The following is a 25,685-nucleotide window of genomic DNA, read 5'->3' as shown; positions in this document are numbered from 1 at the left end:
ATAAAATGGATAATTTTGAGCTTTTAAACTAACTGATTTTTCAAGAGCTCCTAACAGCATTTGGGGAGATGGCAAACAAAACTGTATCCTAATTGAAATAATGCATTTCAGTTATCAAGACTGAGGAATAGTTCTAAGTTACCTATAGTCAGAGGTGGGAAAATGCAATGTAAAGAAATCCTTGTTTTATACTCAAGTTGCACAATTCAAATTCACCTATAACGTAGTGTGAGATGTGCCTTACTATAAGAGCATGTAAAGTCCTTCTACCCCATCCCCAAAAAAGGACTAAGTCACTTAAAATCCAATTGCTCACCTTTCATCTGTAAATTATTGAGATTAACTAATGCAAATTTACTATACTTAAAAGTTTTCATTTTTTTTTTAAAAAAGTAGTTTATGCATATATAATTCTTATACCACAGAGTTAGAGGCAAATGACTTCAAAAATTGATGTCTGATATTTCCAGAATATTTCTCTAAATCACAAATGGTGGCAGTTCAAATATTTCATCAAATTTGCCCACAGTAAACAAGATATGCAAATCTCTTCATCAAAAGTTTGGAGAGTAACCATTTATATCCAAACCACTTTTTTCAATGGTGAAATTAAATGTACAACCTAGTAAAATGAGTAAGGGTATCTTTTAAAAAATTAAACTTCAATTTTTTAACCAGAAAGTGAGTCTAAAGCTTTTTTATTTATTTACAATTCTTCATTACAAGTTTTTTACTGAGTAAAGATGAAATAAACCTAACATGACTGTTTGCAATGACAACTCTTAATACCACTACATCCACCCTCAGAATAAAATGCCAACACAAAAATCCAACTGATCCAGCTCATTAAACTCACAGGTAAACTGAGTTTTTCTCAAACCAATAAGGAGCTTTTTATTCAGAACAACTTTATTAAGACACTGGCAAGGCAAATATGCCATCATAAATTTTATTCTGAGTAACAATAAAGTGCTGAATGATAATTACCTGAACTTTTTTTAGTACTTTTCACTTATTTTTTCTTAAAAGAGCCCTTTCTGTGGCATTAGCAAAGCTGTTAAAAAAAAAAAAAGAAAGAAGGGAGGAAGCAAGGGGAAGGAAGGAAGAAAAAAAAAAGAAAGAGAAAAAAGTTAATTTTCATTAAAGGAACAGGAAGCACTGCAACCTTTTGTGTTTAATTCTGGTGACAAATAATTGAGACCAAAGAAATCCATGCAAGTGATCTTCAAAGGTATACTTAAGCTTGAAGAAAGAAAGAATGCTGTTACTGACCTTTGATACTATGGCAGTAAATTGCAGACTAAAATACCTTAATTATCCTAGATGCCTAGGTCTGGCTTGGCAAGCATCATGCCACTGACATGCTTCAGCTCTTTTAGTAACTAAAAGTGATTTGCAGTTCAATTATTGAATATTTCAATGAGACCCATTAAGCTGTGTGATAAACTCTGAGGTTAAATTTAAGCAAATTCTCTACATTTAATCACATCATCGGCACAAGCAGGACAATGCTGGCATAGCATGAAAGGTGTGTTTCTTTGTGAAGAGTCTTCCTTTTACTGCATGATATATTAAGATGACAGACCTAAATCTCAACTGGGTTAATGAGTTAGAATAGATTTGCTTCCCAAATTTAGTACACAATAATTTCAGTGGATTAGAAAAAGAAATCTCAGATGTAAAGAAAAAAACAACAAAAAAGCTCAAGCTCTGGTAGCTAACCTGTAGCTCTACAAATTTTCATGCTACAAGAGTGCTTTCATAAAATGAACTTTGTAACGCACTTAACAGTGTTTCAGAGTTGAAGCTGACCAACTGCTGCATAGAAATATGCTCACATACAACAGTCAAGTTGAAGCCCGTGCATAGAGAAGATAAAGCACTTATGGTAAACTGCAAATGCTAACAAGTCCATAAAGTTGTACAACTTAACATGTGCCCTTGAGGGGAGAAAAACTGCTAAGGAGAAATGGTTAAGTTAAAAATAAAGTGGGAACAGGAGAGAAGTTTGGAGAAAAGAGGGAAGAAGCAGAAAAAAAGACCTTCAATTGTATAAAATTCACAAATCAAAAAAGTATAAAGACACCACTGAAAAATGGTTCTGTCCCAAACACCAAACACAAACAAAACCAGAATGGATAAGCCTTTGGCAGACAATTTTAGAAACTGAATATGACATTTCATTTCTCAGTAATTCACAAACAATATATTATATGGTATATTTATATTAAATACTGGGAAACCAATCCTGTAAATTTGATGCTTACAATGCTTTAGCCAATGAGAGCACGATGGAATCAAGCTAAATGAATGCTGGTGTTATCACAACAGTGCTCATTTATGAAACAACTGTTACCAATTCGTGCTTTAACAGTCAAAATATCATCTGTGAAGAGAAACAAAGGTCTCTAGCTTTTCTGGGATGTGCCCTTTATAGTATATTCTATGATTCACTATGACACGGGCAGCAAGACACTGCAACGTGGTATGGTTTATAGGCTGGATCAAATTCTTAGCTATTTCCTTCTCATCCAGCAAATCACTAGCAGTTTGTTTGTGCAAGTTTGTGGCATCAAAATGTGCACCTGATTTAATAAGGAGATTCATGATGTCTGGATGGTTGTTCAGAGCAGCGATATGGAGGGGACTGTTGTCATCGGAGTCTCTGACGTTCACATCAGCACCACATTCTATCAGTATTGCAGTAACTTGCAGAGATGGAAATTTACAAACAGGGTACCGCCCTACACAGGTAGTATTCTTGTCCACAGCCAGATGAAGAGGGCTGAAGTTATTCTTTCCCCTTGGATGCAGCTTAAGAAACCTGTATATAGTCTGCTTTTTGAAATGGTCCTGTTCTAGAGTACAAGGAACTTTTTCTAATAAGCAAATCAAGTGCAAAATGATGGAAAGAGCCTTATTTAACTGTAATGGGTCAGCTGGACACTGAGTTTGTTTGATAGCTCGCTCTATTTCAAGGACACTTTTGCACAGTATGCCCATAAGATCATCAAAGGTAACAGTGGTGCCCAGCAGGCCTTTAGCCCTATCCTGCAGCATGAAAGAGAACAGTTCTGCAAAAGATAACAGGCTGCTGGCGGTCATTGGGCTGAGAGGGTCCAAATTGTTCTGCTGCATATCCAAAGCATACTTCCATAGGTTGATGCATCGTTTGAAATTTCCAGAGTCTGCATAGACAGCACCTCTATATCTAATATAGTAAGAGGTGTCAGGATGAGAAGGACCGAGAATGCGTTCTCTAATTAACAGTGCCTGCATTCTCATCTCATCAGGATCAGCAATAAGACCTTCTAGCTCTTCTGCACTGTTCACCTCTTTGGCGTAATCATAAGCCATTATTAGTGTCTGCGGTACTGGTTTGCTAATGATATTAGTCCTATCACTGTACCTCATGTTCATTGCCTTTTTCCAGTATTTCAAAGCCCCAAGGAGGTCTCTTTTTTTGTCTACAAATGTAGCTCCCAGGAGCTCTAGTGCATTGATCCGTTCTGTCTTGCTGGTCTGTGCATGGTGAGTCAGAAAATCCACAATATTTGTGTGACCAGTCACACTTGCAGAGAGAAGGGGAGTCATTCCATAACCATCCTTTTCCATCTTGGCACAATACATAAGAAGCATCTTCATAATGTCCAAACTTCCAGACTCCGCACAATCATGCAATGCAGTATTACCTTAGAGAAGGAAAAAAGAAATAACATATTTTGAGGAACCGGGATACAATGTAATACATAAGTGTACTTTAAAATCTAAAGAAAAGTAGGCAGCTCCAAGCCACCCTCAATGAGACATTCTTTAATTTGATTCCAAATAAGAAAAAAAGATCCCCAGCACCTAAAATTAATGTCTGACACACAGCAAGGGAAAAACAATATTGGTTAAGTTCTCTGAATAAATGAAATGACCAAATTAGGCATGAAAAGATATTCAAAGTTACTAAATGAATTCAAAATTAGTCCATGGCCCTTTCGGTATTTTTTGATGTTTTCAAGTGTATATTCTACAACTAAAAACTGATGAAATTAACCAGCTGTGCAGTTTTGCTGACAGTCACGTAACTTTGAGTCAGATTCCCCATTTATAAACAAGAAATCTACTCTATAAGTATCTAAGATTCTTCAATTTGAGTCTAAGAGTGAGAAGTTATTTTTTCAGTATTTCCAGGTTGCCAAGTGAACTTCAGCTTTAGTAAAAAATACTGGTAACAAAGAACTTTCTTCAAAAAACTCCCATAAGAAAAACAAATCCACTGAAATCTAAAAAACATATGGGTGGTTGAATATGAACTTTAAAAGGAGACATCTGAAGTATCCTTTCATAATGCATTACTTCCCACTGTAATTTAAGTTTCTTAAACATTCTTTTTAGATGTACGAAATGTTCTAATACTGTCCGCTTCTTCCCACACATGGATTAAAACTGACAACAGGCACTGGCACATTAATAAAAAGCCCTGTATGGATGGAACATACTAAGACATAATAACCACTGAAGTTACTTTAGCTACCTAAATTTAATGATAAACATTCTACTTATGATCAAAACAGAAATTATCATGGAGACCTTTGGTATTCACATAGTGTTTACAGAAAATTTCAATAGTGAGTCACTTTAGGCATTTGTGTGGAAAAGAGCTAACCTAGCTGGCTGAGACAGCTATTCTTAGAAAGACCTGCTTGCAAGGATGGTCCTTGGCTGGCATCTGGAATGCTGCTTGGTAAACAGTTCCAAGATCTAAGTTTCCCTAAATGATAAGGGTAAATTCATGAGGACTATCTGCTTTCCTTCCAGGAGGCTGGAATTCTGAATATGTGCTCAGCAGAGGATGCCTACGTAACCAGCACCCAATCAAAACTCAGGCATGGAGCTTCTAATCAACCCAATGGGATTCCCTGGGCAGGAACATCACACGCATACATTTACGTTGCTAGAAGACTGTGCTCTGAGTGACCTCTCACAAGAAGGACAGAGCATAAACAAGCCTGCCAAGAGTCCCCTGGACCCACCTGTACCTTTCCTCTCATGATCCAGATTTATGTCCTTACTACATCACTGGAAGAAATCTCAGCAATGAGTACGACTGTATGTTAACTCCAAACGTGGGGGTGGCCATGGGAACCCCAGGTGCAGGATGTGTTCTAGAAAGAGGTTTAAATCTGAATCCTTCACATTACAAATCTACAACTAAAATTCAAAAAAGCACAAGTTATAATAGAACTTTAATCTCTTCACAAATGCATCCTGCTTATTTGTCTTCTGTATCTACAGGGATTACATTGACAACATCTGTATATTTATTCTGACTCAGCATTTCACAGCGTCTGATAGAAGGTTTCAGCAATGTGTACAGTAACCAAGCACTCAAGAGCCCAGAACTTCTGACTACTGTTTATTTGCTCAAAATAGTTTCAATTAAACATGACTACTACTAAGTATATTTTTAAAACGCTCTTGAATTAAGGATCCACAATACTTCCTTTTTCTCTAAGAAATAGTGTAATAAAGAGAAGGCTTAGATGGCATTCTTCTCCATTCATAGTAATAAAATCAAAAATAAAAATGCAGCAAAAGCTAGTCTTTTAATTAACTGAATTGCTGTTTTGGAAAAATGCAGAATATACATATATTTTGAATACACCATATGCTGAAAAAAATGGTTTTTGTTTTATTTTTTTAAAGGACTAAGAGACTCACATCTAGTAACGGCAGCGGTAATAGGATCCCCTCCTGCTAAGAACTAGAAAAGCTGAGAAGTGTGTTTTAAAAAATGACAGTATGACAGTAGGTAAGAGCTCACATGGAGACAACATCCAGGAGAATAAAAAAAAATAGTTAAGTCCAAAATTTGGGGAAATTTCCCCCAATGACCTCTACTGATTGTGGAAGAGGCAGCTGAAAAACTGAGGAGAGCTTTTGATCTTGGAGGGTTAGAGGAGAATGCTAAAGTCCAGAGCCCATTAAGAAATCCCTCTACACTTCAGGGTACAGCTCTGTGGGGCTGCTCTCTAGGAGTTAAGATGAAGTGCAAAGAAACCCGTCATCACAGGAACTGAAATGGAAATTAAAATCATCTTGATATGGAATTAAAGTAATCCGGGACTGCTGGCATATGTAATCAAAAGCCAGAAGCAAATACAAATACTATTTAGATGAAGCAATTATCACACTAGGGTTCAACTTATTTATATACATATTTTTCATCTATAATGTTTGGTATCTAATCAAACATAATGGACAAAAGAGAAAATCAGGAGCCACAACACAAAAACCAAGAGAAATAAGAGCTAAGAGAAAAGCCTAACAGAGGACCTAGATAATACAGTTATCAAACACAAGACTTTGATGTAATAATTATGCTTAGAATATTCAGAAGGATTTAAAGTTTTCAGAATTAGAAAACTGGAAACTAAAAAAAGAACCAAATGAACATTCTAAAACTGAAAAACTCAATGGGTGGCTTTAAAAGCAGACCACACACAGTTGAATAGAGAATCAGTGAACTAGAGAATAAGTCAGACGAAAATCCACAGAAAGATGCAAGAAAGTAAAAGGATGAGAAAGCAGGAGACTATAGCAGACAGAGGAAAGGATGTCAGAAGGATTAGTATACTTAAAACCAGAATTCCAGAGGGAGAAAACGGGCCCAAGGCAAGGCAAGATTTACAGAGATAAAGTCTGAGAATTTCCTGAAGCTGATCAATGATTAAGCCACAAATTTAAAAAGTTTTACAAACAAGAAGGCTAGATAAAAAAGAAACTTACACCGAGGCACACTACAGCAAAACTGAACACTAAAGTCAAAGAGAAAAATCTTAAAAGAACAGGTAGAAATGACCGGCAAAGATCTAATCAGAAACAAAAGAAGCCTTAAAGCAGTAAAGAAAATAAATGCCAACTTATTTGTGAGATATCTAAATAAATATTGACTTTAAACATTATAGCAGTTATAACATTATAACATTATAGAAGAAAAATGCTTGATAGTAATAGCATACAAGTAATAAAGGCAATGCCAAAGAATGCTCAAACCACCGCACAATTACACTCATCTCACACGCTAGTAAAGTAATGCTCAAAATTCTCCAAGCCAGGCTTCAGCAATACGTGAACCATGAACTTCCTGTTGTTCAAGCTGGTTTTAGAAAAGGCAGAGGAACCAGAGATCAAATTGCCAACATCCGCTGGATCATGGAAAAAGCAAGAGTTCCAGAAAAACATCTATTTCTGCTTTATTGACTATGTCAAAGCCTTTGACTGTGTGGATCACAATAAACTGTGGAAAAGTCTGAAAGAGATGGGAATACCAGACCACCTGACCTGCCTCTTAAGAAATCTGTATGCAGGTCAGGAAGCAACAGTTAGAACTGGACATGGAACAACAGACTGGTTCCAAATAGGAAAAGGAGTACATCAAGGCTGTATATTGTCACCCTGCTTATTTAACTTACATGCAGAATACATCATGAGAAACGCTGGACTGGAAGAAGCACAAGCTGGAACCAAGACTGCCGGGAGAAATATCAATAACCTCAGATACGCAGATGAAACCATCCTTATGGCAGAAAGTGAAGAGGAACTAAAAAGCCTCTTGATGAAAGTGAAAGTGGAGAGTGAAAAAGTTGGCTTAAAGCTCAACATTCAGAAAACAAAAAGATCATGGCATCCAGTCCCAACACTTCATGGGAAATAGATGGGGAAACAGTGGAAACAGTGTCAGACTTTATTTTTGGGGGCTCTGAAATCACTGCAGATGGTGACTGTAGCCATGAAATTAAAAGACGCTTACTCCTTAGAAGCAAAGTTATGACCAACCTAGAGAGCATATTCAAAAGCAGAGACATTACTTTGCCAACAAAGGTCCGTCTAGTCAAGGCTATGGTTTTTCCCATGGTCATGTATGGATGTGAGAGTTGGACTGTGAAGAAAACTGAGCGCCAAAGAATTGATGCTTTTGAAGTGTGGTGTTGGAGAAGACTCTTGAGAGTCCCCTGGACTGCAAGGAGATCCAACCAGTACATTCTGAAGATCAGCCCTGGGATTTCTTTGGTAGGAATGATACTAAAGCTGAAACTCCAGTACTTTGGCCACCTCATGCGAAGAGCTGACTCACTGGAAAGGGCTCTGATGCTGGGAGGGATTGGGGGCAGGAGGAGAAGGGGACGACAGAGGATGAGATGGCTGGATGGCATCACTGACTCGATGGACATGAGTCTGAGTAAAACTCCGGGAGTTGGTGATGGATAGGGAGGCCTGGCATGCTGTGACTCATGGGGTCGCAAAGAGTTGGGCACAACTGAGCGACTGAACTGAACTGAACTGAATGATGGTAACGAGTTAAAGTATTCTAAGATTTCTGCATTGCTTAGAAAAAGGTAAAATTAGTAATTTATGTTAGCCTTTAAAAAGTCAAAGTAGTACTATCTAGAAGAACCACTAAAATAATAGAGGGTATACATGCAGATAATTACTACATATCCTACAATACAGAAAAAAAAAAAATGAAAACTAATCCAAATGACAGAAACAAAGACTACAAAATAGCTGGAAAAATAAAAATTAGTAAGTAGCTAGGAGATTAAAACCCAAATACGTTAAGTAGTTATATTAAATACAACAAATTAAATGTGCCATTAAAATACAAAAACTATCAGATTAAAATACAAACACATAAAACTCAACTACATGCTGCTTACATGAGAAATACCTTAAATGTAAGAACAGAAAAAGACTGATGTAAAATGATGAAAAAATATATATATACTCTTATGCAAAAACTAACCATAAGAAAGCTATCTGATAGTAAAATATCAGATTAAGTAGACTGTAAAACAAAATGCATGTTTAGAGATAAAGAAACATTTTATAATAAAATTCAAAACAACATAAAGATATAATTTTAAGTTTGTTTTCAAATAAAAACACAACAAAATAAAGCAAAAATCAACAGAACTACAAAGAAAATCAGATAAATCCACTCACAATACATTTCAACACATCTTTCTCAATATAGAAGACCAAAATAAGTAATGATACAGAAAATTAAATGAACACGACCAGTTCAGTTCAGTCGCTCAGTTGTGTCCAACTCTTTAAGACCCCATGAACTGCAGTACGCCAGGCCTCCCTGTCCATCACCAATTCCCAGAGTTCACTCAGACTCATGTCCATTGAGTTGGTGATGCCATCTGTCATCCCCTTCTCCTCCCGCCTTCAATCTTTCCCAGCATCAGGGTCTTTTCCAATGAGTCAGTTGTTTGCGTCAGGTGGCCAGAGTACTGGAGTTTCAGCTTCAGCATCAGTCCTTCCAATGAATATTCAGAACCGATTTCCTTTAGGATGGACTGGTTGGATCTCCTTACAGTCCAAGGGACTCTCAGGACTCTTCTCCAACACCACAGTTCAAAAGCATCAATTCTTCGGCATTCAGCTTTCTTTATAGTCCAACTCTCACATCCATACATGACCACAGGAAAAACCATAGCTTTGCCTAGGCGGGCCTTTGTTGGCCAAGTAATGTCTCTGCTTTTTAATATACTGTCTAGGTTGGTCATAACTTTTCTTCCAAGGAGCAAGCATCTTTTAATTTCATGGCTGCAGTCACCATCTGCAGTGATTTCGGAGCCCAAAAAAATAAAGTCTGACACTGTTTCCCCATCTATTTCCCATGAAGTGATGGGACTGGATGCCATGATCTTAAGTTTTCTGAATGTTGAGCTTTACGCCAACTTTTTCACTCTCCTCTTTCACTTTCATCAAGAGGCTCTTTAGTTCCTCTTCACTTTCTGCCATAAGGGTGGTGTCATCTGCGTATGTGAGGTTATTGATATTTCTCCCAGCAATCTTGATGCCAGCTTGTGCTTCATCCAGTCCGGTATTTCTCATGATGTACTCTGCTTGTAAGTTAAATAAGCAGGGTGACAATATACTACTGTTATATACTCCTTTCCTGATTTGAAACCAGTCTGTTGTTCCATTTCCAATTCTAACTGTTGCTTCCTGACCTGCATACAGATTTCTCAGGAGACAGGAAAGGTGGCCTGGTATTCCCATCTCTTTAAGAATTTTCCATAATTTGTTGTGATCCATACAGTCAAAGGCTTTGGCATAGTCAATAAAGCAGAAGTAGATGTTTTTCTGGAACTCTCTTGCTTTTTCGATGATTCAGAAGATGTTGGCAATTTGATTTCTGGTTCCTCTGCCTTTTCTAAATCCAGCTTGAACATCTGGAAGTTCATAGTTCACATCCTGTTGAAGCCTGGCTTGGAGAATTTTGAGCATTACTTTACTAGTGTGTGAGATGAGTGCAATTGTGCAGTAGTTTGAGCATTCTTTGGCATTGCCTTTCTTTGCGATTGGAACGAAACCTGACCTTTTCCAGTCCTGTGGCCACTGCTGAGTTTTCCACATTTGCTGGCATATTGAGGGCAGCACTTTCACAGCATCATCTTTTAGGATCTGAAACAGCTCAATTGGAATTCCATCACCTCCACTAGCTTTGTTTGTAGTAATACTTCCTAAGGCACATTTGACTTTGCATAATGAACACTATAGAGTTTCATTTTTTTTGCAAAGGATACTTGGAGCATATATAAATATTGACCGCATTCTAGGCCATAAAATGAGACTCACATAAACGTCTAGGGACTGAAACCACTGAATATATTCTAAGTTCACAATACAAGTTAGATTAAAAACAAATGGGAGTTCCCTGGTGGTCCAGTGGTTAAGAATCCACCTGCCAATGCAGGGGGACACAGGTTCAACCCCTGGTCCAGGAAGATCCCACATGCCACGAGGCAAGTAAGCCTGTGCACCGCAGCTACTGAGCCTTCACTTTAGAGCCTGGGAGCTGCAACAGAAGAAGCTGATGCAGTGAGAAGCCCCTGCCCTAGAGTGCCTCAACTAGAGAAAGCCTGTGTACATCAACAAAGACCCAGCACAGCTGGAAAAAAAAAACACCCTAGAAAAATCTCCACATCCTTGAAATTTAAAAATATACTTCTAAATAGCACATGGGTCAAAGGAGGAATCCCAAAGGATAGCAGAAAATATTTTTAACTGGATGACATAAAAACATTAAATAAAAAATCTTATGGGATATGTCTAAAAGTATGCTTAAATGTACATTAGAAAAGAAAGGATGTTTGAAAAACAGCTAAGTTTCCATCTCATGAAGTTATACAGAAAAAGGTAAAGTAAGCCTAGAGAAACTAGAAGTGAATAATAAAAAGCAGATATAAATGAAGAAAAAAGGTACCAGTAGTAACCACTGTATTAACCACTGCCCTCTTGTACGGAGAAGGCGATGGCACCCCACTCCAGTTCTCTCGCCTGGAAAATCCCATGGACGGAGGAGCCTGGTAGGCTGCAGTCCATGGGGTCTCGAAGAGTCAGACACGACTGAGCGACTTCACTTTCACTTTTCACTTTCATGCATTGGAGAAGGAAATGGCAACCCCTCCAGTGTTCTTGCCTGGTGGGCTGCCATCTATGGGGTCGCACAGAGTCGGACACGACTGAAGCGACTTAGCAGCAGCAGCAGCCCTCTTGTAATCTTATATTAGTAACTATGCAAAGTAGAGAAGATAAACTTGTTCTACAAACAGAAACCAGAGGAATTAGTATGAAAATCAAAATCCATGCCTCCCAATTGCCATTTCAATGTACTGCACATATCTAAGGTGGTATTTTAAATGATAGTCATACTATACTCCTGTGAATAAGTTATTTCTAATAAAATCAAACCTCATAACAAAACGTCTACCAATCACATTACTTTCCAATTCAAAAGCTTTTATGCTTCCTCTGAGGAAACAGCTGAAAATCTTTAAGATTTCAAAATTCTACAGCACTGATTCTCAAATCATTATCTGTGAGAGGGTGAGAAAGCAACAAAGCAGACATCTACAGTTTCAGAAGGCATGTTATGTGAAGTTAAGTTTAATCTTGGTAGTGGAAACACACATAAGAAGAAACACTACAGGAAATAGATTTTTGAAAAGAGAAATATTTCCCTACCCAACTTCTCCAGCTTCACTTCTCGTTACCTCCAATATGAACGCTGCTCTGTGTATCTAGCCCAGGAGCCACAGACTTGATCTGTAAAGGACTAGATGGTACTCAAGGTTTTGCAGGCCATACGGTCTTTGTTGTAATCACTCAAATCTACCATATAACAAAAAGTATCCACAGGCAATTGGTTAAATTAACAGAATGGCTGTTATCCAACAAAACTTTATTTATGGAAGCTAAAATACAGGTTTTGTGTCCTGAAATATTATTCATTTTTTTCAACCACTAAAAAATACAAAAACCCTATCTTAGCTTTCAAGCAATACAAAAGCAGGGGGTGGGCAGAATTTGTTTTTTTTTTTTTTTGGGGGGTGGGCAGAATTTGACCTCTGGGACACAGTTTACCAACACCCACTCTGACCCAAAAGACATTATCAATACCTGCTATACCCAAGACAGAAAAGCTGCTTAGCCTTCCAATCCCTCTATCCTGCGTTACCTCTTCCAGCCCCACAAACAGCCCTGCTTATTTCCACCTCCGTGCCTCTTAATTTTCCTATAATATACTCCTCCTTCTTTACTTTTTTAACTTTTCTGCCATGTTTCAACAGATTTTAGCTGCTCAAAGAGGTTTTCTTGGTTATACTAATTTATCATTTTGAGACTGTCTGGTGAATGAATGTTTCACTCATCCTGATAAGTACTCATATAATACCTTGTGTAATACGTTACATAGTATGCTGCTGCTGTTGTTTAGGCACTAAGTCGTGTTCAACTCTTTGTGACCCCATGGACTGTAGCCCCCCAGGCTCCTCTGTCCCTGGGATTTCCCAGGCCAAGAATACTGGTCTGGGATGACACTTCCTTCTCCAGAGGACCTTCCCAATCCAAGGATCAAGCTCACATCTCCTGCGTTGGCAGGTGGATTCTTTGCCACTGAGCCACTGGAGAAGCCCACATAATATGTTGCTGTTGTTGTAGTAGTTGTTCAGTTGTGTTCGACTTTGCAACAATATAAGTTTGTAGCCTGTCGGGCTCCTCTGTCCATCGAATTCTCCAGGCAAGAATACTGGAATGGGTAGGCATTCCCTTCTCCAGGGGATCTTCCTGACCCGGGGATGGAACCCAAGTCTCCCATATTGAAAGCAGATTGTTTATTTTCTGGGCCACAAGGGAAGTAACATATGTTCTGGCCTCACAAATAGGTTTTCTGACCTAAACGGCCTATTCCTAAAGTACACAGAGCCTGTATTTCCTTTGCATCCCAGATAGCAGTTAGCACAATATCAAAGCTAAGGTAGATTCTTAAATTTTTAACACGAGATATCACAAAACATTATTTCAAATAAGGACAAAATAACTTTAAAAAGTAAAATCTTAGCAGGAGGATATAGTCTTTATTCTAACAAGTATATAACCACCATACTTTCATGCCCCTGCCCTAGGAGCCCTAAAAAAATCTTCAAAGTATAGCCTAGTTCTTTACTTACAAGTTTAGACAATAGGTAAAAAAAAAATCCCACCAAAATCCAAAACAAAAGCCTAGTTTTATTTATTCATTTCTGGCTTCACTGGGTCTTCGTTGCTTTGCACGGCCTTTCTCTAGTTGCCACAAACAGGGGCCGCTCTTTGCTGCAGCGTGCGGGCTTCTGCCCGCCGCTGCTTCTCCCATTGCGGAGGACCGGCTTTCGGGAGCTGTGGCACGCAGGCAGGGCAGCTGCCGCGCGCGGGCTCTGGAGCAGATTCAGAAGTTGGGGTCCACAGAGTTAACTGCTCTGCCTGTGAAACCTTCCTGGACCAGGGACTGAACCCATGTCCCCTGCACTGGCAGGCAGATTCTTATCCAACGTGCCACCAGGGAAGTCCGAAAAGCATAATTTTAAAGCAACTATGTATGTCTCCAAGTCTTTTTACATAGTATATTTTTCTAAAGTTGTAATCAGAAAATATACAACTGTTTCCTGCTTTTCACCTACATGTGAGTCATTCTGTCATGTTCCATGTACATAGTCTACATGAACTACACAGATACTATCAATTTACATAAACACTTTGCTGATGGACATTTGCACTGCTTCAGAATTTTCACTATAAGACTAATGCCTAAAAAAATGTAAGGACAGATAAGGGACCAGTGATTGCCAGAGGGTGGGCGCTGAGAGAATGCAAAGGGGCAATACAGGAGTTTTTCATTCCATCTATATTGTAGTGGTGGTTAAATTACTGCTTATGTTCATCAAAACTTAGAGAACTATATACTAAATAGGATGGATTTTATTGTACATGAAGTGTACTTCAATAAACAAATGACATAAAAATTAATCCCTACCTTAGAACCAGAAATGTGTGACAGCTTAAGAGACATCTTTAATTCACTTCCAAAGGAGTCATAAAATCTTTCAAAAGATTCTTTTGAATCTTTATAATTCAAAAGAATTATAAATTCCTTTAAAAGAATGCTTCTACGGTATTCCTTCTAGCACTGGAAATTAACTGTAATTATATTACCTCTATACCTGGGTATCATGGCATCTGGTCCCATCACTTCATGGGAAATAGACGGGGAAACAGTGGAAACAGTGTCAGACTTTATTTTTGGGGGCTCCAAAATCACTGCAGATGGTGACTGAAGCCATGAAATTAAAAGACGCTTACTCCTGGGAAGGAAAGTTATGACCAACCTAGACAGCATATTAAAAAGCAGAGACATTACTTTGTCAACAAAGGTCTGTCTAGTCAAGGCTATGGTTTTTCCAGTGGTCACGTATGGATGTGAGAGTTGAACTATAAAGAAAGCTGAGCGTAGAAGAATTGATGCTTTTGAACTGTAGTGTTGGAAAAGACTCTTGAGAGTCCCTTGGACTGCAAGGAGATCCAGTCCATCCTAAAGGAGATCAGTCCTGGGTGTTCATTAGAAGGACTGATGCTGAAGCTGAAACTCCAGTACTTTGGCCACCTCATGCAAAGAGTTGACTCATTGGAAAAGACCCTGATGCTGGGGCAGAAGAAGGGGATGACAGAGGATGAGATGGCTGGATGGCATGACTGACTCGATGGACATGAGTCTTAGTAAACTCTGGGAGTTGGTGATGGACAGGGAGGCCTGGCATGCTGAGATGCATGGGGTTGCAAAGAGTCGGACACTGAGTGACTGAACTGAACTGATACCTGGGTATCCAGAACATTTTCCCATGTCTGTTCACAAACTTTATTTTCTTTCAGGACATGTATATTTATGTTCCCATTTCTGGGGTAAGTCTGATTTTCAACATGTAAGTACTTTATAAAATGATATATGTATATAATAGTCTGTTATATTTACTGCATATATTTTCCTTTGTTCTTTCATTCAAGAATTAGATACACTATAAATGCAAGGTCCTGTGAAAAAATATAACAAGCTGATTTAAAAATCAAGTTACCATGGCCTTGTGAGTAGTTTGTGTTAAACTATATATGCCAAAGATCAGTAAGATCACATCTAACTCTTGCTAGGTAACTTCACTGATTTAAACTTTTAATGCATAATATTATTGCATTACTGAAGATTACAGAAGGTACTACTGAAGATTCAACTCAGGCATTTTCCCTGGGTTATGTGCCTCTTAGAATCCACCTATCAATGCAGGGGACATGGGTTGGATCCCTGGTCTGCAAACTAAGATCCCTCATGACACGCTGCAGGGCAACTAAGCCCATGAGCCATGACTACCGAGCCTGTGCGCCACAACTTGGGAGGAGCCTCCACCTGCCACAGCCAGAGAAAGTTCGTGGGCAGCAATGAAACCCAGCACAGTCAGAAGTTAACTAGTTAAAAATACCTATCTTCTCTAAAAAGTGAAATAAAGGGTATTTAGCATTAAAATTTAATGAATTTACCTTCAGCTAAAGAAAAAAGATTAAGAGCAGCTGACCCTTGAATAACTCGGGGATTAGGGACACCGACACTCCATGCAGTGGAAAATTCAAGTGTAGACAACTTACAGTCAGCCCTTGGTATCCATGGTTCCTCATCCTCAGTGTGTATTATAATTATTGAAAACAATTAATACATGGATGGGCCCCTGCAGCTCAAACCCATGTTGTTCAAGGGTCACCAGTACCTTATTATACAATTCTCAATGCCTGATTAATAAAAAATAAATTTCTGGAGAAAAAAATAAAATTTCTGGTACTGAATTTATAATGGCAAATTTTTTATGATTTCTCAAAAGATGTGTCTATTATATGGACATTTCTATAAAATCAAACTGATGATACATTAAGTGTTAAAAATTATTTCCAAAGAAAGTTAAAATAGTAACCATCCAAATACACTAGCTTTCAACTATATAGTAACACAGAGACAGTGCTTTAAAACCATGAAGGAAGAAAACACAGCCATGTTCATTGGGCTACTTTGGAGATGGCTACTATGGGAAGGAGATTGTGGGAAGTGCTCACACATTAAAGTATGATGGTATTCCTCAAAAAGACTTGTGTGAAGTGCCAATCCTAAATGCTGGTAACTTTAAAGAGACTTGTAAATTTGTGATAGCAGGCTCAAAAGAGATAGGAATTTATGCTCAATTGTGAAAGGTACCTAACGGTGGAGTCAAGATTTTTCTAAAGTTAATAATCCAAAAACATATTAGTATTCTGAGTAAGGATTAGTCTGTGCCCGAAGAGTTCCCCTGCTCCAAACCAGATGTTCAGGGAATGACTAAACAATAAATAAGTGGTGTCACCAACCATCAACCATAATTAAATTATACAAGAACTTCAATACAGCATTATAAATATCTCAATTTGGGTAAAACTACTTAAGATTCACTAGGATCAGAACTGCCAGTTTTCAAAGTACTCCCAAGTAGCAAACAGAATTTATCTTTTTAATGAAATGAAAAGTCTTCATAAAAGCTGTAAAATATTTAACAAATGCAAAATGTCCATTATAATTTAAACTGCTTTTTCTAACAATATCAATTCAACAGATTCTGCTTTTCTTAAAAGTCTTCACAGAGTTCAAACTTTGTGTATGTTTTTTGTATAAGTCAAATAATGTTGTGCTTCTCAAACTTTAAAGTAAAAAACACCAGAGATCACACCAAAATACAGATTCTGATTCAGGTGAGCCAACATGGGTCCAAGTGATGACTATACTCCTGGTCTTCGCTACTTCGAGCAGAAAAGAAATAGAAAAAGAATCTTTATTTTCTTGTTTGCTACATAGATATTTGCCATATAGCTAACATGTCCAGTAACTATATCAAGTGTTAAGAATAGAAGTTTAAAACAGACCTGTTTTATATCATACAGAAATGAAAATTCTCCATTCCTCTTTATTCTAAATTTAAACATTATATGCCATAGCAGGAATAGGGTGGGTCTGCTAGATTATGGACCTAACAGAAGCAGAAGATGTTAAGAAGAGATGGCAAGAATACACAGAAGAACTGTACAAAAAAGTTCTTCACAACCCAGATAATCACGATGGTGTGATCACTCACCTAGAGCCAGACATCCTGGAATGTGAAATCAAGTGGGCCTTAGAAAGCATCACTACGAACAAGGCTAGTGGAGGTGATGGAATTCCAGTTGACCTATTTCAAATCCTGAAAGATGATGCTGTGAAAGTGCTGCACTCAATATGCCAGCAAATGTGGAAAACTCAGCAGTGGCCACAGGACTGGAAAAGGTCAGTTTTCATTCCAATCCCAAAGAAAGGCAATGCCAAAGAATGCTCAAACCACCGCACAATTACACTCATCTCACACGCTAGTAAAGCAATGCTCAAAATTCTCCAAGCCAGACTTCAGCAATATGTGAATCGTGAACTTCCTGATGTTCAAGCTGGTTTTAGAAAAGGCAGACGAACCAGAGATCAAATTGCCAATATCTGCTGGATCATGGAAAAAGCGAGAGAGTTCCAGAAAAACACCTATTTCTGCTTTATTGACTATGTCAAAGCCTTTGACTGTGTGGATCACAATAAACTGTGGAAAATTCTGAAAGAGATGGAAATACCAGACCACCTGATCTGCCTCTTGAGAAATTTGTTATGCAGGTCAGGAAGCAACAGTTAGAACTGGACATGGAACAACAGACTGGTTCCAAATAGGAAAAAGAGTATGTCAAGGCTGTATATTGTCACCCTGCTTATTTAACTTATATGCAGAGTACATCATGAGAAACGCTGGACTGGAAGAAACACAAGCTGGAATTAAGATTGCCAGGAGAAATATCAATAACCTCAGATATGCAGATGACACCACCACCCTTATGGCAGAAAGTGAAGAGGAACTAAAAAGCCTCCTGATGAAAGTGAAAGTGGAGAGTGAAAAGGTTAGCTTAAAGCTTAATATTCAGAAAACGAAGATCATGGCATCCGGTCCCATCACTTCATGGGAAATAGATGGGGAAACAGTGGAAACAGTGGCAGACTTTATTTTTGGGGGCTCCAAAATCACTGCAGATGGTGACTGCAGCCATGAAATTAAAAGACGCTTACTCCTTGGAAGGAAAGTTATGACCAACCTAGAGAGCATATTCAAAAGCAGAGACATTACTTTGCCAACAAAGGTCCGTCTAGTCAAGGCTATGGTTTTTCCTGTGGTCATGTATGGATGTGAGAGTTGGACTGTGAAGAAGGCTGAGCGCCAAAGAATCGATGCTTTTGAACTGTGGTGTTGGAGAAGACTCTTGAGAGTCCCCTGGACTGCAAGGAGATCCAACCAGTACATTCTGAAGGAGATCAGCCCTGGGATTTCTTTGGAAGGAATGATGCTAAAGCTGAAACTCCAGTACTTTGGCCACCTCATGCGAAGAGCTGACTCATTGGAAAAAGACTCTGATGCTGGGAGGGATTGGGGGCAGGAGGAGAAGGGGACGACAGAGGATGAGATGGCTGGATGGCATCACTGACTCAATGGACGTGAGTCTGGGTGAACTGCGGGAGTTGGTGAGGGACAGGGAGGCCTGGCATGCTGTGACTCATGGGGTCGCAAAGAGTCAGGCACGACTGAGCAACTGAACTGAACTGAACTAGATTATAGTTTGATCCACAGAAAGCTTTTATCCATGTAGTAAAAGGTATCAGTAAACCCTGAAGACTATTTTTAACAATAAGTCAAATTGAAGTGATCCAAAGTCAGATTTTTAAAAAAATTAATTTGTAAAAGAAAATCCAAATTGCTCTAGACAATACCATCAAAAGAGTGAAAATCCACAGGACAGGAGAAGGTATTTGTAAATCATATATCTGGTAAAGACTTGTACTCAGAATATATAAATTGCTCTTCAGTTGCTCAGTCGTGTTCGACTCTTTGCAACCCCATGGACTGCAGCGTGCCAGGCTTCCCTGTCCATCACCAACTCCCCGAGCTTACTCAAACTCATGTCCATCAAGTTGGTGATGCCAACTCCAGTTAATGATGCCAATTCACGTCCATCTAGTCGGTGATGTTACAACTCCAACAAAAGTTGTAAGTTACTCTTACAACTCAGTAATAAAAAGATAAATTACCCAATTTTAAAACATGCAAAGGATAAGAAGACATTTCTCTAAAGAAGATATACAAATGACCAATAAGCACATGAGAAGATGCCCAACATCATTAACCACTGGAGAAAAAGAAATCAAAACCGCAATGAGACACCATTTCAGAGCCACTAAAAAAACTATGTTAAAAAAGAAAGGGGACTTCCCTGGTGGTCCAGTGGTTAATAATCTGCCTGCCAACGCAGGGGACAGGGGTTCAATCCCTGCTTCAGGAAGACTCCACATGCAGCAGAGCAACTAATCTCATGAACTGCAACTGCTGAAGCCCGTGCACCCTAGAGCCCGAGCTCCGCAGTGAGAGAAGCTGCTGCAATGAAAAAGCCTTGAGCTGCAACTGCAGGGCAGCTCCTACTTGCCAAGACTAAGCAAGCTCATGAGCGACAACAAAGGCCCAGCGCAACCAAAAATAAATAGAAACTTAGTTTTTAAAAAAGAGTAATAGCATGTTTGTAAAGGTGTGGAAAAACTAGAACCCTTCTTCAATGTTGATAGGAATGCAGCAACTTTGAAAGACCCAGTTTGGCAGTTCCTTAAAAAAATAGTTACCGTATGACCCCAAAATCCTATTCCAACATATATGCCTGAGGAAAATGAAAAATATATATCCACATAAGAATTCGTGCACAAATATTCATAGCAGCATTATTGATAATAGCCAACAAGCAGAAACAACCCCAATGCCCATTAAGTGATGAAAGGATAAATGCAGTGTATGTATAGACTGGATTATTCAGCAATAAAAAGCACTGATGCTGCAAAATGGATGTCTTGAAAACACTATGCTAAGTGAAAGTTGCAAAAGACTACATAGTATGATTCCACTCATCAGAAATGTGCAGAGCAGGCAAATTTACAAAGACAGAAATATGAGTGGTCGCCTAAGATGAGTGCACCTGGGGTTGAAGATGGAGTGAAGAGGAGAATGGGGTTCACCCATTTAAAGGGGTGAATAGTATGTGAGTTATGTGTCAAAGCTGTTTTAAAACCACAGTGTGTTTTTAGTAAAGTATAAATTTTGACTGATAAAAGCAGCAATTAAAAGGTCTTTCACTGTAATAGATTCATCTGGAAATGCACAAAAACAGTTCTCATCCCTCCTCTTTAGCCTACTGTGCTTGGCATCCATTTTTCAACCCTGCAGCTGGGGCTAAGCTGAGTCTTTAAGAGAGGTCTACCTATGAAGACTAGGAGAGGGGTGTGTAGTTCAACTGCATAAAAATACTGATTTCAAGCATTTTATTCCTGTATTTATTCCTGGTATTAGCTATTTATGCCAACGGCTAATTGGTAAGGAGACATGAATTTGATCCCTGGTTTGGGAAGATCCCCTGGAGAGGAAAATGGCAACCCACTTCAGTATTCTTGCCTGGGAAATTCCATGGACAGAAGAGCCTGGCGGGCTACATTTCATGGGGTCACAAAAGAGTCAGATATGACTTAGCAACTAATCAACAACAGCACCATGTGTTAAGGGAGCAGGTGGGGAGGGTAGAGAGGAACCCTTTAGGATATTAAAGGAGCAGAGCGCCCAGCCTAATCTCCAGGGACAGAGGAACGCAATGGATAGTTTCCTACAGCCCCAGTCAACTGACACGCCATCTACAGCTCAGCTTCCCCAACCAGGATGCCACGTCTCCCTGAGGACACAGAGAAAGTGTGCCAGGGGATTCAGGAAGGAAAGGAATGAACAAGAAACGGCTTGTGGGAGTAACCTGATCTGTGATTAAAACGTTAATGAATTTGGGACTTCCCTGGTGGTCTGGTGGTTAAGACTACTTGGGTGCAATCCTTGGTCAGGGAACTAAGATCTCACATGCCGTGTGGTGTGGCCAAAAAAAAAAAAAATTAACAAATTCAACTAGTAAATATTATTATTAAATCAAAATAAACAGAATGTTACAAGTAGAAAATTTTAAATCCCTCTGTTTTACTCTTCTCTGCTAGTAGGTATATCCTGAGGTAACCAAGAGCTAAGCTAGAGTTCTCAAAGAGAAAGAGAATTTCAGCTTCCAACACTCTTAAGTCCTGAGTGGAGTAGAGTGAAAGTCACTTAGTCATGTCCAACTCCTTGGGACCCCATGGACTATCCAGTCCATGGAATTCTCCAGGCCCGAATAGTGGCCTGGGTAGCCTATCCCTTCTCCAGGGGATCTTCCCAACCCAGGAATCGAACTGGGGTCTCCGGCACTGCAGGCAGATTCTTTACCAACTGATCTATCAGGGCTTAAGTCCTAAAGTATGCAAATAACCTATTTACATGGCAAGTCATTATCTTTGTCCATTACCTTATTTCCAACCATTCTTAATTTACAGTGGAGATTTTCTTTTATGTATTCTTTTTGGATTTATAGTGGGTAACAAAAAAAAAAGGATCTTTAAAAAAAAAAAAATCATCTTGATTGAAATACATCTATACCTAAAACTGCCTATACCGTGGGAGAGAAATAATGCCTGGGGTTTGCTTTAAACTACTGTAGATAACAAAATAAGTGGATGAAGGAAATGTATTTTTTAACACTGGCAAATGTGGATAATTGTTGAAGCAAGATGGTAAGTACATAGCAGTTTAAAGTATTCTTCTCTCTACTTTCTCCACTTGCACCTAAGTCAGAAAATGTCCATAATAAACAGGCAAATAAACTGCCTGAACTAACTCTCTCTCAAATCCTTTTAAAGCTATTAAGTATTAAGGTTGGTGCAAAAATAACTGCAGTTGAACTCTGCCATTTGATACTGGAATACATTCTTCAATAAATATGGTTATGTTATACATCATTTTAATATGCATTTCTCACTTTATGTTTTTTGCTAATGACTTATTGTGAAGTTGCTCAGTCGTGTCCAACTCTTTGCAACCCCACGGACTGCAGCCCGCCAGGCTCCTCCATCCATGAGATTTTCCAGGCAAGAATACTGGAGTGGGTTGCCATTTCCTTCTCCAGAGGATCTTCCCAACCCATGGATCGAACCTGGGTCTTTCGCTTTGTAGGCAGACGCTTTTACCGTCTGAGCCACCAGGGAAGTATTTTAGAGTTAGGGAAGTGATGTTAGAGAAAAAGCAATTTCAAGCAATCTTCTTATTTGAGTTCAATATGGGTCATAAAGCCGTGGAGACAACTCGCAACATCCAACAATGTATTTGGCCCAGGAACTGCTATTGAACGTACACTGCAGTGGTGGTTCAAGAAATTTTGCAAAGGCGACGAGAGCCTTGAGGATGAGGAGCGTAGTGACTGGCCACTAGAAGCTGACAATGACCAACTGAGAGGATCATCAAAGCCGATCCTCTTAAAACTACAGAGAAGTTACTGAAGAACTCAACGTTGGCACCTCTATGGTCTATTCGGCATTAGAAGCAAATTGGAAAGGTGAAAAAGCTCAATAAGTAGATACGTTATGAGCTGACCAAAAATCACAAATGCTGTATTTTCAAGTGTTGTCTTCTCTTAATCTATGCAACAACAATGAACCATTTCTCGATTAGACTGTGACATGCAGTGAAAAGTGGACTGGTGACGGCCAGACTCGTGGCTGGACCAAGAAGCTCCAAAGCACTTCCCAAATCCAAACTTGCACCCAAAAAAAGTCGTGGTCACTGTTTGCTGGCTTGCTGCCCGTCTGATCCGTACAGCTTTCTGAATCCTGGCGACACCGTTACATCTGAGAGGTATGCTCAACAAATGGAGGAGATGCACAGAACTGTGATGCCTGCAGCTGACACTGGTCAACAGAATGGGCCCAATTCTTCTCCACAACAACGCCCAACAGCACGTCACACAACCATGCTTCAAAAGTTGAACAAACTGGGCTACGAAGTTTCGCCTCATCTGTCAAATTCACCTGACCTCTCACCAACTGACTACCATGTCTTCAAGCATCTCCACAACTTTTTGCAGAAAAAATGCTTCCACAACAAGGAGGAGGCAGAAAGTGCTTTCCAAGAGTTCACTGAGTCCTGAAGCACAAATTTTTATGTTATAGGAATAAACAAACTCGTTGGCAAAAATGTGTTGACTGTAATGGTTCCTATTTTGATTAACAAGGATGTGTTTGAGCCTAGTTATAATGATTTAAAATTCATGGTCTGAAGCCAAAGTTACTTTTTCACCAACCTACTGTCTATACTTATGAGCCTACATGAGTTTCTGTTTTCTGAACGGCTCTAGAGCTCCACCTGTACCACTTATTTTTCACTCACTGTCCCAATGTCTTCATGTATGTGTTTCTGTACTAAAATGACTAGAAAACACTAGTCCTTGCCATCAAAGAGCTCATACTCTTTCCTCTCTTAAATGCAACACATTCATTCAACAAGCTTATTGACCAAATGTCCATTGTGGTCGGGATTTCTCTTTCTAACACATGGATACAAACACCAGGTCTCTAACCTCAAAGAGCTCACAATGTAACAGAATTAGAATGTTGTAAGATAGGGTTCTCTTTAAAAAAAAAAAAAAAAAACTCAGTCATTCCTTACTAAAAACATTTACCGGCTTACCACTGCATAAAGAATAAAATCAAAGTCCTTTACCTGGAAATCAATGTCTTGTAAAGTTTAGCCCTGAGTGCCCACTGGTCCAAATACGCCTACTTTCCAATTTCTGTACCCTCCAAGCATATTTCTCAATGTGCCTTTCCTTACGTCATTCCTTAAGTCTTAAAAACTGTATCAGATTCCTTCTGCAGATCTGAACTCCAGCAATCCTTTTAAAGCCCAGTTAACTTGTCCATGAAGCCTTTCCAGTTACTCTTCCAAAATTCTATAGAATGAATTTATACTATTCCTTTAACAGCGAACACATGTGATGTGCTCTATCTTTTCAAAGCCTCCACAATGTCTTGACACAATACCTTGCCGACAGAAAATGCACAGGAATTATCTGATTACCAATTTATTTAATTATCCTGGATAATTAAAAGTGATCGATCCATGCCTAAGGATAGTGTGTCCTCTGGGGCCAGTCTCCCCAGCTCCAACTCAGAGCCATTTTATAGGTCTCTAGCACTCAATCACTTTCAGCTGCTCAATTTCCAGCTGAATTAAGGACTTAAGTTTTTCATAGATCTGCAAAGTCCTACTCAGAGCCTTTTGTTTGTTTTTGGCATTTGAAAACAAACAAACAAAAAAAACCCTCAAATAAAAACAGAACAAAAAAACAAAAACAAAAAACTCAAATAAAAAAGGACCAATTAAAGTCAAAAAGTCAAAAATGACTATAACTATGAAGTACTGAGATAAATGTGGATGGCTCTAAGATGGGCTTGTCTAATCACTTCTCATTTAGGGACTCTGTTTAAATAGCAACCAACTTTCCTGTCTCAAAAATCAACTGCTGTGTTAAACTGGAGAAGCACATAAAATATCTCAGTTTTTCTCCTCTTTCTAAATGCCATGGGAACCCATTGCCCCTTCAGATAACGGGTTAGTTGGGGATAAAGTATTTCCAAAAATCTAAGACAAGAAAACACTACTGCTGCACTTACCATATTGTGGTTTAAGTATCTGCTTATGAACCTGTCTCTCCAATCCAGCCATGAGCTCCTCAAGAGCAGGGAATCAAGGACTGAATCTTGTCTTACTCATCTTTGTAAGCTGGTGGTTTCACTAAGTCAGGTCCAACTCTTGTGACCCCACGGACTGTAGCCCACCAGGCTCCTCTGTCCATGGGATTTTCCAGGTAAGAATACTGGAGTGTGTTGCCATTTTCTTCCTAACAGCCTGGCACACTCAAGGAACTCAATAAATACTCTCAATTAATGAATGAATTCCACCTTAGGTTAAAACATGTTCAAAATGCCAACAGCCTGTTAAAAAGTAATGGAAAGAGGTTAACTAATATATTCAAATGCCAACTGCCTGTTAAAAAGTAACGGAAGGTAGAAGTCACATGAATTTTACATTTTAGCAGACCAAGCATAATCTACTGGCATTTTCTTTCTTCAGAAACATTTCCAACAGCTGACATATAAAATAAAATTTCCTAAGAAATTATTCCATTTTACCCCTAGTCTTATCAGTTTTTCCCATTTTTTGGATGAGGATAAAAAATGTGGGGGGAAAAAATCCTTTCTTGATGCTCTACCAGATCCTTCTACAGTGCTCCTGCCTCAGTTT

At 38.9% G+C, this 25,685-nt stretch overlaps 1 protein-coding gene across 7 annotated transcripts in view; it reads right to left on the bottom strand.

Annotated features, from left to right (window-relative positions):
• Window positions 1–682: 682 nt before the first annotated feature.
• Window positions 683–25,685, bottom strand: part of FEM1C (fem-1 homolog C) — a 44,939-nt gene continuing 19,936 nt past the window's right edge. For 5 of the 7 annotated variants that reach the window (XM_086323261.1, XM_086323256.1, XM_086323257.1 and 2 more), the window contains one exon: window positions 683–3,692. In XM_086323261.1, the coding sequence (XP_086179387.1) occupies window positions 2,383–3,692 (1,310 nt within the window). In that variant the 3' untranslated portion in view covers window positions 683–2,382. Of the gene's footprint in view, window positions 3,693–5,024; window positions 5,091–25,054; window positions 25,376–25,685 lie in introns of those variants that run through there. The other 2 variants (XM_086323260.1, XM_086323262.1) reach the window with 2 other exon arrangements.

Source organism: Bos grunniens, chromosome 10 (genome assembly GCF_055505025.1).
Source record: "Bos grunniens cultivar Pamir isolate PY7600 chromosome 10, Bosgru_T2T1.0, whole genome shotgun sequence".
Classification (NCBI taxonomy): domain Eukaryota; kingdom Metazoa; phylum Chordata; class Mammalia; order Artiodactyla; family Bovidae; genus Bos; species Bos grunniens.
Note: the sequence above shows the minus strand (reverse complement) of the source record. Positions and strands in the feature narration are given on the sequence as shown.